Raw genomic sequence first — 17798 nt, 5'->3', positions numbered from 1 at the left:
ATCTTGATATGTTTATTAACTAATAAATCCTTTCGAAAATCCCAATGGCACATTACCGTTAATGACTTATCAAATTCAATGATGAATTGATAAAACTGTGGGTTTTACTTGCCTGTGTGATAGTTTTATGAATTATTAAGATTTTTCCGTAATAAAGAACGTATAACATCTTCAAAACAATTCATCACTGATTTCAAAATCAGTATTATAGCAAGCCCGATTGTTTATGCGGTTACTTAATTAGAATTACCCATGTGTGGTGTTTTATCACTTAGAATACTGCTTTAATGACGGGAAGACGTATTACTGTAATCTTGAAATCTACGAAGAACTCACAGCATGGTGGACCTCACAATGATAACTTTCTGCTGATTAAAAATGTGATCACTCAGCTGACGAATACAAAAAGGACAGGAGTTTGGACCCACTTTGGAGATTTGATATTTTTCAAATCTGAAATGAATATGATAATACCAATTATGGGCTGCAAACTACCAGGTATTAGATTGCTAGAGGATAAGGAGTATGCAAACCCAGAGATATCTGAGCATTGGTGAACTTTAATGAGCTAGTAAGGTTAAAATCATCTGCATACCTCTATATATAACTTTAGGTCTACTCCATGGTCCGACAATCATGATATCACTCAATTTTGATTTAAATAATCCGATGAAATCATACGATGATAGATTTTTCATGTTTGTTTTCATTGGCCATAGTATTGTTTATAGCATGACGTTTTAGAGGAGGAGACTGGTTGCTGTAGCTTGTGCTGGCCCATAATAAAGGTGGGGGAGGCTTCCTAAATAGATATACAATGACTTGGTAATTTTTCATATTTACAAAGGTGTTTACACGAAACATCACTACGATTATTGTCCTGAGTCGAAAATGGAAACGGTTGTAATATTCTTCATTGCTATTAGCCTATTTGTCGTCCGTGCAGAAATATTAACGGATTCTATGTCTAGAAATCCAGAGTATGATAACAAAAATGTCCATCCAACGAAAACGTTAACAACATTGAATTTCCGGAGTTTACTGCAGTGTGCAACATTTTGTAGAAGTAACATTAACTGCAAAGCTGTATTCTACAATTTAGGCAATTCGTTTTGTCAATTGCTTTCAGCATGTTTAGATCCTGCAGATATTATCGGAAAACAAGATTCACAGGGATGGATATATTATGAATTCAAAAAGCGTAAGTCATATGAAAAAAATTACTCGCGATAGATTCAGCAATAAAAATTGTATTTGATTATTTGAAGAATGAAACTCGATTACTTTTTAAAAAAAAAGAAAAGAAAGAAATTCTTTTAATCTCCCCGTGTTTAATTTCCTGAGCTGAACGCTCAAGTGAGTTTAATTTTTTGGGGTAGAAATCTGTTTGTTTTCTCCTTGTAAGCTATTAACATTTTCTCAACAACTACTGGGCCAATTTTGACCAAACTTATAACAAAAAACACTTATCATTGAGTAAAATGGGTTACATGTGTCTTTCGTCGAAGGTGTACAATATTCACTCTCGAGTGTTCCTTAAAAGAAGTTCAATGACGGGTACACTTCAAATAGTCTGTAATTTGTTTTGTTTATTTGTTTTACTTTCACCAGTTATACGTGCCACACATTTTGGACCTCAGGATCTTAAGAATGAGGGTTCTTTATTGTGTCAACGGCTGTCAAGACTGTGGTGTCCAAGGTTTCATCCGAAAGTTCCACGAATCTCATTTCTAAATGTCAAGCGAAGATCGAAGCAGTCATTACTTATTTTTGCGTCTTAGGTCGAGCGGTGTTCGAACCCACAACAGCTGCACTCTTACATGAATTTCTTCGATTTTGATAGACCTGGCATTTTTGAACGATGTCATGATGTATAATCTGAATTTATTTAATAAAGCATATGATTCATCATGCTCCATTGATACTCAAGGAAAACTCGGATATCATTAGACTTGAGAAAAATTTCACTTGAACACAGCTTTCATTAAGATATTTCTCTGTCACAGATTCCTTTTATTTAGTTTAAGGTATATATAACGGCAAACATGAAAACAAAAACCTCCACTAAATGAAATTTTGATTTATTGGATTTGATGCATAGCATGACATGTAGACACAAAACATAAATAAAAACACGAAAAAAATAATGATTAACACTGCAGTGTCAAAAATGACGAATTCAAATTAAGCTATTAACTTATGATTTGATTTTAATTCCTATAGAATATCAAACTATAAGATATGCCCCTATTTAAAATGTGTGCAATCATTAAAGAGTGTGTTGTTTATGATGTTTCTACCATTTGTTCAGAAAAATGCAACCAGTGGCACAATTTTAATCAACACCAGTATAAATTGGACAGAGTCCCAAGAAACTTTACCGCCTCACAGGTAATAAAAATCTTTACTCTTTTCATCCAAACTTAAGACTATGAACAACAATATTACACTTTATTTCATAATGATATAATCAAAATTAAAACCGTTTACAATTTTACAATGAATAACATAATTAAGGGATGAATTGAATATTGAAAACATGTACCAACTGACTATTTTTAAGGTATTCTGTTCATCTTTGAACGAAGCATCTTACATCATCGAAGTAAACTCGCAAGATGAAAATGATTGGCTGGTTAATTTGAGTAAGTCCGCACTATTCTATATATCGTGATGCCATTACTTTTACTATTGTGATGCTGTTGTACCTGTTGATCATAACTAATCTTAAGAAATTCGCTTCTAAAGAGTTAGATCATAAACATAACGACCTTAACCCTCAACTTAGTTTAAAGTGTGAAAAAAAATCATTTTTGCTTTGGGTGTTGTCTTTTTTTGCATTTGACAACACGGATCAAAGTTTATTTCCACACTAAAATTTATAATATGCGTACTCTGATATGGAACTACATTTGCATGTAACCTATTTCATAGACCCGACTACTTCTAAACTTCGTGATTAAGGACATAAATATCTACTTTTATGTATATATCAGTAGAATTTCTACTGTATATGTCTTATTATGTGAAAGATTCCAAATTCTAATCGCTATGTACGTTATGCCTAATTTTCGTATCATTGATGAAAAAACGTTCATATCAAGTGATGTTCGAGACTCCACTTTATGGCACTCTGTTTTTCCCTAAAATAGCTCTAGCAAGTTTATCGTTATTTCGGATTTCAAACATTTCGGTTGAGCATCACTGAAGAGACATTATTTGTTGAAATGCGCATCTGATGCATCAAAATTGGTACCATATAAGTTTTACATGTAATATTTCAATAAGATGTTCACACATTTATACTCTGAGATGAAAATATTGATTGCATATTGTTTAACGTCCCTCTAGAGCATATTTCACTCATATGGAGACGTCAACAAAGCCGGTGATGGGCTGCACATTTAGGCATATGCTCCGCGCTTAAGGTCTTTGAGCAGGGAGGGATCTTTATCGTGCCACACCTGCTGTGACACGGGGTCTCAGTTTTTGCAGTTTCATCCGAAGAACCGCCCCATTTAATCGCCTCTTACGACAAGCAAGGGGTACTGAGGACTTATTCTAACCCGGATCCACTCGGGACGAAATGAAAAGACGAAATCCAATTTTGATATCATCTCACATATAAGTAAATTGATATGATGAATAAAGTCATCTTATAATGTTATTAGCATCATGATAATCTCATTTCGCACATAGTTTCAAAATATGAAATTGTTAACAACAACGGCGACCTTATTTTAAGCAAATTTGAAATTAATTTGAGTATACATGTATACGATCAAATAGTACCTGATGTGATTTTGATTTACATTTTCTATCCCCATACAGTATTTCTAAATTATCATCTACTTACTAGTCATCGTACACGGATATCCACAAACAAAGGAAATATTTCCAAAACGTGATTGAAAAATAGTATTGGCAAATATGTTTTAGTGTTTAAGGTTACTGAGTAGTACTGTAAAACACGATTATAGCGAAGTGCTGAGGACGAACAAATTCTCTCGTTATATTAGCAAGTTCATAATATGTTTAATATGTTTTAATACTACTGGGAATAAGAATCACCTGGCTGTAAGCGTGAAATTGTTATAAAAGTTTTCACAATAACTGTGTTTTACTGAATTTATTCAAAACAAAATATGAATAAATTTCGAGCAAAAAAGACCAATTCAACTTTAGCTTAATATACGTAGACATTTGCAAAATAGAAAATTAATATATTTGTACTGTTTTTCAATGATATGTGTAGCTAAAGATATCTGTGGATCATCGGGCGAATACTGGATAAACGGGCACGATGAAGATAACTCTGGGATGGTTCTGTGGTTGAATACCAGAAAAAATGCGAGTTATACAAACTGGTATTCCAACAGCCCCGATCATCAATACGAAACGTGCATCGTATCCTCTATTGATTTTAAAGGAGAATGGAATGATATTTCTTGCAGAGAATTAAGACCTGTTGTTTGTGAACTCGATGCTATTTAATGAGTAGGCAGATGAAATGCATTTGATTTGCCTTCTTATAGTGATTATAAACACATATGCATAATTCTTAGAAAAGTGTTATGAATAAATATTTTTAAAAATTCATCTGACTTTTCAGTCTCAATCTGAACTCATTGTATCGGATTCATTTGTAGGCTATCAAAGAAAAACAAATGTACAACACTTTTTATTCTTACTCAGTAACATACTGCATGAACTTAATATGGTTGCATTGAAAAATAAATCATGTTGTCATCTGTAGTACATGTATTTCAATAAAGTAAAAGCAAAGGTGTTTGATTTTGTATACATGTTCGAGGTCAGGATGCTCTCCCGTTGATAACACTGAAGGATTTCAAAGGTGTGGATTATTTCAAATCATCGGAATATATCTATTTGAATATTTGTTGTAAAACGTTGTAGTGTATGTGTCGTAATAAGTATTTATACCATCTGTGTCCATTAATGCAAAATATCACGTGGCCAAGCGTAAAGACCTACATAACAGTCACATTATGAAATGGCCATGAAGATTATTATTTGTTCTGTTTATGTATGTAATGCTGAATATCCTCATAGTTTCAGTGAGTTTGGAGCACATTTCATTTAGTTTGTTCCATAGTCATACATGTATATACAGTTTGTGATGAATCATCATGAGGAAGCTATATTCATGTGTTGTTCTCCTAGTCATGCTCAGCTGGTAGTTTCATATTCCAACCTGTTCATAGGGGATAAATTTGTGATACTTAGTGTTTGCTCCTAGACACCTGATCCCACCTCTGATATATGCAGGGGTCCGTGTTTGCCCAACTCTCTATTTTGTATTGCGTATAGAAGATTGATCACTGTTCGTTATCTTCATCATTCATGTAATTCATAAGTTATGCTACTTTCAAATATCTTTTGTCATCGCAAATAAAATTGGATGTCACTAGAAAGAATTAGTATATACCGGTATTCTATGCCTACAGGCAGCGACTTTTTATGAATGTTTCAAGCGAGCATGAACCACCATTCACAACATGTAAACGATTATGTGTTTTTCGGCGCATCAAGCAACGCTTCATCCGAATCCTCAATCTCGAGTTCTATTGCTGTGTAAAGCAGCAGTCATAACTTACCGGACGTCCTACGGATGATAAAAGTGTCAATCTGTTCGCCTCCGTTCCTTTGTGTTTCTTGTCCATTTCTTTTTCGGCCAACGCGTTCCTTGTCCGGCGAAGTCCGGTCTATCCGGCAGAGAGTTTTGAGCATGTTCAAAACTTGAAACGGATACCATCGGACAATGGAGTTCGCTTAATGTACGGAACCGATGCGTTTTAGTCGGAACTCTTGTGTTTCTTTTCCTGTACTTGTCCAGTTCACATCCATTAATGTCCGGTGGAAATGAGTCACGACCGGACTACTACCGGGCATGCAGTGGGTCACCCGAAGATGTAATGGACACCAACCGGATGTTTACGGACAAGAAACGCTTGAAACTGGCAAATAACGATTGTCAAACGGAGGTCCATAGAACCGGTACAAGTCTGTTCATCTAACGTTTAAAGAACGTTATATCAGTTTCTCATGCGTCCCACGTTCGTTTAACCCAGTAATTGTCAGTTATTCCGACGGTAACGTCTTCGGGGATCTTTTAAGATTCAGACAGAATTTCTATTTATGAATCGTGAACGGTCTGCTCTTCCACAGCACTGTCAGAGGGAGGAGATGGGGGTCTTGTAGCCTTTCCCCGTGTCCTGCTTTTTACTCTTCCAAACATTTGTAGACATTCGTTTAGGAGACATCATGGAAATCTGTCCGCGAGGGTGAAAAGTCTGAAAAGATATACATGTATCCACTTTCGATTATATCCGTTTTCTCAGTCACGCTACCGTTACAAATCAGTTTGTCTAACGTTGAAAGAACGTTATATTAGTTTCTCGTACGTCCCATGTTCGTTTAACCCGGTACTTGTCTGTTATCACCATCATCATCATCATATACAGTTTATTTGTTGATTAGGCCATCAATTAATCCTCTGTTGAGAGTGGGGCTTCACTGTCCAGTCTTGATCTAAGTCTTCCTCTCCATTCCTGTCTGTGATGAGGGTTGACAGAATCCATACCCAGGGTTTTCCTATCCCGCTTCACGACATCCTCCCAAGACGTTATGCAGACGGTAATGTCCGTTAATCGACCTTTAATTGTCCGGTACGTGTCCAGTAATCGTACGGTTCTTATGTGTTTTATACTCTTCATACACCGATCGCAGGTGCCCCGAGCAACGGCGGGAACGACATTGATCAACGGATACCAATGGACAGCATTATGTCACAATTAATTTTATCCGTGCGACGTCCGTTTGTGTTATCCGGTAAGGTGTGACTCCTACTTTAAGAACAACCTCACCACAATTATATTCTGAACAATGAAGCATATAAAGACAGGGCCGTAAGTAGGGTTCTAAATCAGGGGAGGCAGGGGATTGGGGGCCGCCGATTGACTTTACGACTGAAAATGACACTTTTTAAATCCCAATTTATCATGTTTGTGTTTCATTTGTACTATGTAAAGAATCGTAATATGGTGTCAAAGACAAAGGTGCTTGTCTTCATTTTAAACATATATCCTATAATATAACATTTATATAATTTTATTTTCTTTTTTGCCAAAAAATCAGACGAGGCAGTTGCCTCGTCTGCCTCATCGGCAGTTACGGCCCTGAAAGACCGGTATTTTTGCAAACATTCAAAACTTTCTATCCGCCTATATGTTGCCACATGATATCCAGATTTATTGTGTATTGGTAAAAAAATTGGATATTTTTATCGAGCGGGCGGGTATTGTTCTAAAACTAGGAGATATCATAATGTCGATCTCTTTAAAATAGATGCGGCAAATGAGACGAACTCTATTGAAACTTGATATGAGTTAAATTATATAGATCTCACACAGTGAAGAAAAAAAATACAGAGAACTAGACAGTAATTAATTAATTCAGTCAACAAGACTAAGTTTTGAAATTTTTGTTAGAATAGTTCAATTGTAGCAAAAGTTAAACGTAACATTCAATAAGTACATATCTTTCAGTATTAAGTTAAGGCATGCTAGGAAAAGTTCGGAAACGTACATTCGGCATAAAATCCCATAAATCTCGTAAAATCAGTCTACTGTGACGAAACTTATGCATGACCTGTAAACATATATTAGTAAATCACACACTAAATTTCAAACTCCAAAATCAAAGCATGGCGAAAAAAGTCCAGAAAAAAAACGAAAATTTAAGAAGTTCATTCAATCATGAAACTACGTTTTACGATTTTTGTGGGAACATTTCAATTAACAACAAAAGTGAAACTTCATTAGGTAATCACATATCAAATTTCAGATTCTTAAGTAAAAGCATAGTTGAAAAAAGTCCAGAAAACTATATTCGGCACAAAGTCCCATACATCTCGTGAAAAACACTTAATTGTGACGAAATGTAAACTCTGTAAACATACAGTAGTAAACTACAGATAACATTTATTGCTTCCTATATTCAAAGCATGATGAATAAAAGCGCGGAAGCAAATGGAACAGACTGATTGACAAACAAAGGGAAAACAAACAGACAGACAGACGAATAGGAAATCGATAGTTCCCGTCCGTTTCAACGTTCACTGGTAGGGAACTATAATGAATAAGAAGAGATACATTACGAACAAACCCTTACTAGTCTGTTATTTTTATGAAGAAAAAAGAACGAGAGAAGAAAAGGATTAGATACATCGCGAAGACTGAACTGTTCATAAACTTTTGCGTTATGGTAATGATAAAATCGTTTGGTCATTCCGAAATTAATCATGTCCTTGACTGAATTTATTTTAGACCTCTGGTTTTGTTTAAGCTGGTACACTGTACACATACATTGAATCACCTGTGCTGACAGTCACACTTTTGTTATATTTTCCTAGTACATGCAATTCATTTATACAGGGAGGAAATGAAAATAAACAATATCGCATTACCTTGAAATATATGTACTATGTAAACAGCGAATTTTTTTTTTACATGTACTGGTATTATATTTATTAAAACTAATCTTGACAGAATGCGCAGAATAAGTGAGTGGCTGTACTGACATGCCTTTATTATTCCATATGGTATTACATAATATCAAATCATAGTTGTATTACACTAAATATGCAAACAATTCAAAATGTCATCGCAAATGACAAATGAATGGATGGTGCCGATCCTCAACTGGCATTTGGCAGCTAGCAGTTGAATTGAATGACAATGAGAAATAATTGCTGGTAACCCTGGAAAGTAACCAACGATGACTTGTATAGGAATTCTTTATTGATCACTAAAAAGGATCGACACAGAAGGGAAGTCATATCATTTAACGGGAACTGGATCCTTGTATAAAATTATAAATGGATAAAACCAGCAGCAAAAGAAAAGTGAAGATAACGAACAGTGACCAATCCCATACAGAATCAAAATTAAGAATAGACCAAACACAGACCCCTAGACACACCTGGGGTGGGATCAGGTGCCTAGGAGGAGTAAGTATCCCTGTTGACCAGTCACACCCACCGTGAGCCCTATGTCTTGATCAGGTAAACGGAGTAATCCGTAGTCCAGATCAGTGTGTAAAGAACGACTAGAACAATTGGTATGACACACGTCAGACAGCATTCGACGTAAAGACAGGTTGTATTTGCAAATAAGATCATTATAATGACCATATAATATGCGAAATGCTGCCTTTAAACGACACTGTTGAAACCCTTGTTACATTAACTTATTTGTCAATATAGCTTGCCTCGATTTAAAAATCGATCATTTGCAGAACAGGCTCTTGCGTATCGAATCAGATGTTCGACACAAACTGTTCAATTTTCTTGCACTCTGTTTTACAATGTTACAACAGGGGAGGGTCAGGTGAAATGTATTTTAGTATATTGTGGCTTCAAAGAGAAAAAGCTGTCATTCTGAGGGGGAAAAGGGGTCGATATGTAGGAACACTACATGCTTGCAAAGCTTTAAAACACATGCTACTAACGTCAATAATTGATGCATAAATTTGTAGATACATATATCGGTTAAACTTTAGTCTCAAATGCAACAAAACCTGCACGATGACTCGACAGGGATCTGCTGAACGATCTCGGTAATTTTGTTTTGTGATGAACCAATAGCTGAGTGCCCAGACGAGTGTGACGTAAAACACAAGGAAATGCACCTGTCAGTATACATATGAAGATTGGAAAGAACAATAGACCAAATCAAGTGCTTTAGAATTTTCATTAAAAAAATTCCTGCCACACTGTTACACACCATTTATTATTAATCAGTTGTGTAGGTGCTTTGAATTCTATTTTCATAAATGTTACACAGCGGGGTTAAGGTGTCCCGAGTAAAATAACAAGTAATAACAGCATATTCCTATAAAAGTAAAATTCTTTCAAACGTCGTATATTTTTAGTAAAAATCGTTTGTCAATACATAAACAAACATCGTATCACGTGGGGAAATCCTTCGCTTAACTATTACGTCGTCATATAAGTGACGTAGAGCTATTTTTATTCGCTAGACTTTTAGTTGTTTATCACCTCGTTACAGGTGAAAGATGCACTCAAATCATTTGCAGTTTGGGCTTGATACATGTATGTCGACATTGATATGGTAAATTTTAAGAGTGATACGGATCGGTACAATATCCTCTCAAATATAGCAATTTCCATAATCTCAACTCAAATGTTGGGCATTTTCCACATTCACATCCAAATCGTATCTAAACGAGGCAAAATATTGTACCTTCCGTATCAAAATCCTACATCTGCAACTAGTTACTTTTCTGAATATGCCTTGATCGAAACAAAATATCGTCATCTTTCACCTGTACCGAGTCGATATGTACATGCGTTGGTTTGCTTTATTCCAAATGACTATACACATTGGGGGCGATATCAAGGTCATAAAGTGATGTAAAGATTACTTTAGTCTTTCGTGCACATACTATATATAAAAATATGAGACGTATATATTATCGAAGAAACGGGGGGGGGGGGGGGATCATCTGACAAACAGATTTAAACACATACAGCTTGAACACTAGATAACGGCAATAAATAGCGAGAAAATATTATGAGATTTTTATTCATTAGTGAAATAATCATAGTATTCAACGACGTTTATTATAACAGTATATTTTGTGGTGAGAATTCAGATCATGGTTTTTGTGAATAACGGTGTACAAAAGTTTGTTATTCTAACCATACATGGGGGGGGGGGGGGGGGGCAGCTTCAATCAACCCATCATGATATTGTGGATATTTTTAATATGCTACTTTTTTAAATGTTAAATTCAACCATTTTCGAAATATTTCATTAAATATTTATGTCATATAAGAGAGTGGAGTTGCATTGTTTGTGATTGAATATTGAATATTTACAATAGGTAATAAAACATTTTGTTTAATCGCATCGTCAAAAGAACAAACAGTAAATGAATTGACATCACGTTATGGACTAATGATACTTTTAAAAATGTTGAATTTTAATTTTCTTATGCATGTTCCATACAAAATATTGGGAGAAAAAAGTAGTACCTGCTAAAAGAAATAATGAAATTGTTCAATATTATGCATTATATCAATGTGGATGAAGAGAATGATACGGACATTATATTTCAAACATTAATCCCTCTAATGGATTGGTGTGAATCAATATGCTATTGCAGCAAATATGACTACTGCCACAGTAGTGGATCAGGTTCAAGCATTTTAATATCCTCAAGCATTGATCATTTTATTGCTATTATCAAAATAAATGAAATTGCTAATGAATGACATTGGTGTTTATGCATGATTTGATTTGTATACATAAACTTATTTCTTCTTCCTTGGTCTTTGAAAATACCATGAATGAATGAGACAGACACAGATTAAATAAAAAATATCTTAGCTTGTACCACTGATGGGGCAAACAAGTGCATAGAAACTTTTCCTTTAAAATGTTAACCAGTGGCGGATGGCCCAATAGGGAGGGGACTCCAAGGTTTTGGGGCTTTTAATGTTACTTTTATGAGTTATTCTAGCGGTTTTTGTATACATGATAAAATCACTAAATTGTTTGTACTACTGATGGGGCAAACAAGTGCTTGAAATCTTTTAGTTTAAAATGATTACCAGTGTCGGATCTAAGATTTGTTAAAAGGGAGTGCAATAAACAGAGGAATCCAAAGTTTTGAGGCTTATAATGTGACTTTTATGGGTTATTCTAGCTGTTCTTTATAATTAATAAAATCAATAAATTGTATAAACAATGTCAAATCTTACACTTTTGCTATTCTGCTGCTTTCATTAATTCTAGGTCACAAAAGGGAATATCCCCCTAGAAAACCGCCACTGTTTACATTGCTGCACAGTTAATACCAATGTTGTTTCATGTATAAGCACTATTCATTATAGAGAAGAACACATGTTCTGGAGTCTATTGAACAAAATTATTCATAATACCATTATGCATAAGGTAGCATAATTGATACTGTTCGTATTTTACAGAATTGCTAAATACAAACATGTACTGTAATCTATTGTGGGGCCTGGATTACTATATGCATATCTAATTATTCAAACGATAAGAATAGGGGAGGACTCATTTTGATACCCTACCCCTGAACAAGTCTTCAGTCTGTAAGTGGTTGATCTCGAATTTACCGAGACGATGACTTTTTACTTATGCTGATTAATACGATGTGTTTATCAAAGTTTAATCAATCTACCAACCAAGAAATGTAATTTTTGAATAAATGCATGAAAAACAAATCTCAGCAGCCTGCTTGACTAGAACGTTGACCATCATCAATGACACAACCATTACGAATCCTGAGGATCGTCTGCGTCTAGCATTAGGTCCAACATTTCGTTGAAATTTCTACGATCTTGTTAGTAAAATGAAATAATTTGAAAGTATATTAATGACCATGAATTATAAAAATCAACCCCTCCTTTACACGGAATGAAATTGTGACAATTCTAAAGTTATATAACAAAAGTTCAACAGGGATTGTCTAGAAAGCTTTCACTATTGTTTATATTTCCGTTGTTGCTATGGTGGGTGGAGTTTATGTTGCGGCTGTCCAAACTACAATCTATTACAAAATACTTCAGTATGCCAATAATGGAGGATTTTGTTTTTAATAAAACATTTACCTCACTGTATTCTTTTGTATATGCCTCCTATAATTGTAATTTGATCTTTTCCTATCATCATTTTATCCCATTATCAACATTGCATCATCACTCCAGCGCAATTGTTCGTTTCTTTTGGTTTTATGCTGACATTTTATGAAAAGTATGGGACGATTCTGATTGGTTGTTTATAATTTTTCAATTTCTGAACCTTTCCTTTACATATTTTATTTTAATAGATCATCAAGATTCCCTAGTGTCTATTGTTTGTAAATGTATATTTCATCAGAGTTGTCATCAGCTGATGGAAAGATATTTACAAAATTGGAGACATTGTGCTCGTTGGTAACCAATTTTGCTCAATTGTTACTTACAATTTTTCTGTACAAAAAGTTTATTATTTAAGTATTCGCTATTTTAATGGCTTCTTCTAGTAATGCAGTACAATACTAGTAAATAGAGTTAGTTGCTTTATTCATACAATTTTGTATTCATAGAAACATTACACGTGTTCCCGAGCTTCCGGTAGTAGTGGATTACTTTAGGATTTTTTTTCTCTTTGCTTAACTTTAAAAGGTACATATGATTCTGGTCATCCATTTTTTTTTCTGGTTTGTACATGTATATGATGTAGAATCCTTTATGTGCATTTTCAAAACGAATAATTAATGAAATATTCTGAATGCATACATTTCATCCGTCTTTCTTTTGAAAGGTGTAGCACCAATTAACTTATAATTTCTCCCAGATGACTTTAAAAACATTGCTTTTTATGTACGTTTCCGATATATCGCGTTGTATCCAAGCACACACGGGAGCATTGTTTTATAAGCATTAAACAAACTGCATTTAGTTAAATAGATCCAGATTCAAATACTCCCACAATTTAGTTGTTTACTAGGCCTTCTGTCCTCTGAATTTCACCATTTTCAATGAAACTTCGAGAAATATATTATGGATTGAGGAGATAAAAGTATCTAAAAACAAACAGGTGTTAATTAAAAGAGTTTATTTTCTCCATATAGATACCATCGTCCGTTACCCACGGGTGCTTCTAATTAATTCTCTCCATCATTTCAGGACTCAAAACAGTGGTTTGTGACAATGTGTAGATACTGGGAAAACATTTATTGGTTATAAAATTTAAGATTGAAAGCTGTATATTTATTCGAAGAAACGCAATTCGGTCCTGAAAAATAGGTACATTTATAGCATTTATATGACTTTGCCTAGTTTCTGTATTGCTAACGATTCAATAGTACCCCCTCCTCCAAATAGCTATAAAATCTTGACGAATTAGTGTGCTCTAATTTAGCAACTCCAACTTGTTTACTTAAACCCTACTTTTTCCGTAGCTGATTTATTTTCTAAAATGTTATTTATCTTTAAGCAGATGATTAAATTAAATGACGTTTCTCCCACTTGTGTTTATCCAAGTTATGAATTGTTTAAATATCTATATCGCTAAGGAAAGCATTAAAGAGTTGTTCGTTAAAAATCAATATTATAGGGCTATCGAACTTACATTGGTGAATATTGGCAGTGGCAGGTTTGACATTAAAAAATTCTTCAAGTAAAGGACGTGCATAAACAGTTTGAGTAATGATACTAGTTCCTTGGTTGTTTCTTAATCCCGTTGACCTTTTGCTGCTGTGCATTTATATTTTTTTTTTCGCTGTTAAAAGGGTATATAAAAGATTTTCGGAAAAGAGGATATGGAATTAAAATCTTATTTCAGGTCCATACTTATAAAGTATGTAGATTTGTAGACATTGAAGTAGAAAAATATTGATTTTAAGAGAAAGATGAAGATAACGAACAGTGATCAATCTCATAACTCCTATAAGCAACACAAAATAAATAGTTGGGCAAACACGGGCCCCTGGTTACACTAGAGGTGGGATCAGGTGCCTAGGAGGAGTAAGCATCCCCTGTCGACCGTTCACATCCGCCGTGAGCCGTTGTCATTTCATATCTCTTTAGTCCATGGTTTTTGTTCAAGATACAAATGTAAGGTCTGATAATTATGTGTGCAGAACGTAACACTCCTATTACGTCACTTATTCTCCATGGATACAATGTACATCTTATATCTTATGTTAGATACAGAGCTCATATTGTGAACACTTATCACTCTAAGATCGGGAAACATTAAGTGGCAAGAAATGAGAAATACAGCATTCGTGATGCTCCCTTGTTACAGTCAAAACATTTTACGTCACAATGCAATGGGTGGATGCAAGGTGAAGGAAGGCAAGGATGCGACCTAGGATGCGACCTCAACGCGGATTGAAAAGATCTAAGAAGTCAATACATTTGACGTCACTTGGCGTCTTAGTAGCTTATCGCCACGCATGAGTGGATACATTTTCCAGCACGGACTGAGGATTTTTGAATTGAAAGTGCATGTGTTGAAATTTAATTTAGTGGGTTTTTCTTTTAATTAATGTTTAATAGTTTAATGCAGTCTTATTCATAACGATGAAAGCGCTGCTAGTTCTTGCAATGAACTTTTATCGAAGCGCACGAGTGAGAACATTTTCAGCACGGAATTCTTTATTTTCAATCCACTTATATATGTTAGGTAAAGCTCCAATCTATCCACTATCAGAGCAGGAGGAAAACAGCTACTATTTGTGTGGGGATTATTTAATAAAATTATTTGCCATATACAAAAGAAGCATATGTAATCTAAAGTAAAAGTCAACACTACACCGAGTTCCTTGTACATCATGTTTTCTTTCTTTTTCTTCATTTACATGTAGTTATGTAATGTTCTCTCCTTTCTTCTTTGTTCTTACATCTTCATATATCTTATATGATTCATCGTTATTGTAGTATATGTATTTCTAATGAAAGGTGAATATAACGAACAGCGATCAATCTCACAAATCTCATATGCAATACAAAATAGATAGTTGGGCAAACACGGAACCCTGGACACACCAGAGGTGGGATCAGGTGCCTAGGAGGAATAAATATCCCCTGTCGACCGGCCACACCCGCCGTGGGCCCACTATCTTGACCAGGTACTCTCTGCAAGGAAGAAGCATGTAAAGAATTAATGAATGAATGAAAAAATAGGATAACGAACACAAAATAGAGGGTTAGGCAAATACGGACCCCAGGACACACCAGAGGTGGGATCAGGTGCCTAGGAGGAGTAAGCATCCCCTGTCGACCGGTCACATCTATCTTGATCAAGTGAACGGAGTTATCCGTAGTCAGAACTAGTGTGCCAAGAACGGCCCAACAATCAGTATGAAACACACCAGACAGCATTTGACCCATTGATAGGTTGTAGTGGCAAACTAGATGAGGAGCATAATTATTAGTTCAATTTGTAATCCATGAAGTAATCACAGAACAATGAGCGGGTAATAAGCTCGAAAAAACATTTATGTAAAATCTAATTCAACCACACATTTGACCCATATACTTTTTAAAACAAACTTGTACGTTTAACATTTCAAGAAAATCCTGTATGTGTATATAGAACTCGATTTATGAAAAAAAAACTGTCCCCATTTCTCATGCATATTTACGCATACTATATTGCTATCGAAAAAAAATTAATTGCAAGAATTAGCAGTGCTTTCATCGTTATGAATAAGACTGCGTTAAATTCTATGTCTATATTGCATATATAATAACACATGCGCTTTAAATTTAAGAAATCGCCAGTGCGTACTGAAAAGATGTATCCATGTGTGTGCGGTGATAAGCTTCTAAAACGCCCAGTGACGTCAAATGTTTTGACTTCTTAGATCTTTTAGCATGCTCCCTTTGTATTGTGACGTCAAATGTTTTAACTGTAACAGTTGAACATCACGGATGCTGTATATTCCATTTCTTGCCACTTAATGTTCCTCGGTGTTAAAATGACAACATCAGATACAGAACTGTGGGGGTTATCAAGGATTTTATTGCGAACACATTTATGGCAGTCGACATGACGGTTTGGTGTACTAGTAGTTTCACCCAAAATAAGTCAGATTCTTTTTAATAATTGAGAATTAAGAGTCCATAAAAAGAAGTTTCTGGAATTTAAAGAAAGCAGGGGGTAGTTTCGAACTAAAGAAGCATTCAAATTTATTGCAAAATAGAGATACCCTATAATTGAAGCATTATTAAATCTGTATAATAGTTTTAAGATACATTTCAAGTGTAGATGAATATTTAATATGAAAAATGATATACAATATGTAGGTATTACATCATGAAATTTAGCATAGAATTGAGGGCAAATGAAAGGTGAAGATAACGAACAGTGATCAATCTCATAAATCCTACAAGCAATACAAAATAGATAGTTGGGCAAACACGGACCCCTGGACAAACCAGAGGTGGGATTAGGTGCCTAGGAGGAGTAAGGATCCCCTGTCGACCGGTCACACCCGCCGTGAGCCCTATATCTGATCAGGTAAACGGAGTTATCCGCAGTCAAAATCAGTGTGTCAAGAACGGCTTAACAATCGGTATGAAACACGCCAGACAGCATTTGACCCGATGATAGGTTGTGTTGACGAACTATATCGTTATAACGACCATAGAATTTGCGAAATGCTGACTTCAATCGAGACTGTTGAAACCCCTGTACCATCAACTTGTTTGTCAGTAGCTGACCTCGATTTAAAAACTGGCTATACACAGAACAATCTCTTGCATATCGATTCAGTTGAGATATATAAACATCATATACAGGTGATAATGGAATATTGCTACATAAATATGGGAAGTTGACGATGGAGAAGCTGAAATCATCCCGTTTGTCATACAGTTGAGTGGTCAGTTTGCCGTTAATGTCTACTTTCAATAAAATATCCAAGTATGAAGCAGAAGTGGACGACTCTGTGGTGTCCTTTATTTCGAGCTCACATGGATATATCAAATCGACATATGAATGAAAGTTATTATTGTTAATAGACAAAACGTCATCTATATGTATCGAAATGTCGAATTGAAGGCCACAGCGAGAGATTTTTTCTTCTCACGTAGAAGTTTCTGAATAAATTCTGCTTCATATGAATATAGAAACAGGTCAGCTAACAAAGGAGCACAATTCGTGCCATGGGAATTCCAACAGACTGTTGGAAGACCTGATCACGAAAGACCACGAAGATATTGTCAATGA

At 35.0% G+C, this 17798-nt stretch overlaps 1 protein-coding gene across 1 annotated transcript; it reads left to right on the top strand.

The window, feature by feature from the left end:
- The first annotated feature begins 787 nt into the window (after positions 1-787).
- On the top strand, positions 788-4789 carry LOC125665175 (C-type lectin galactose-binding isoform-like). The gene is made up of 4 exons (XM_048897794.2): positions 788-1201; positions 2312-2391; positions 2564-2645; positions 4256-4789. Exons 1-4 carry the CDS (start codon positions 892-894, stop codon positions 4492-4494), a joined length of 711 nt encoding a protein of 236 aa, XP_048753751.2. The 5' UTR covers positions 788-891; the 3' UTR covers positions 4495-4789.
- Positions 4790-17798: the final 13009 nt, after the last annotated feature.

The sequence above is a fragment of the Ostrea edulis genome, chromosome 1 (genome assembly GCF_947568905.1).
Source record: "Ostrea edulis chromosome 1, xbOstEdul1.1, whole genome shotgun sequence".
NCBI classification, from domain to species: Eukaryota; Metazoa; Mollusca; class Bivalvia; order Ostreida; family Ostreidae; genus Ostrea; species Ostrea edulis.
Note: the sequence above shows the minus strand (reverse complement) of the source record. Positions and strands in the feature narration are given on the sequence as shown.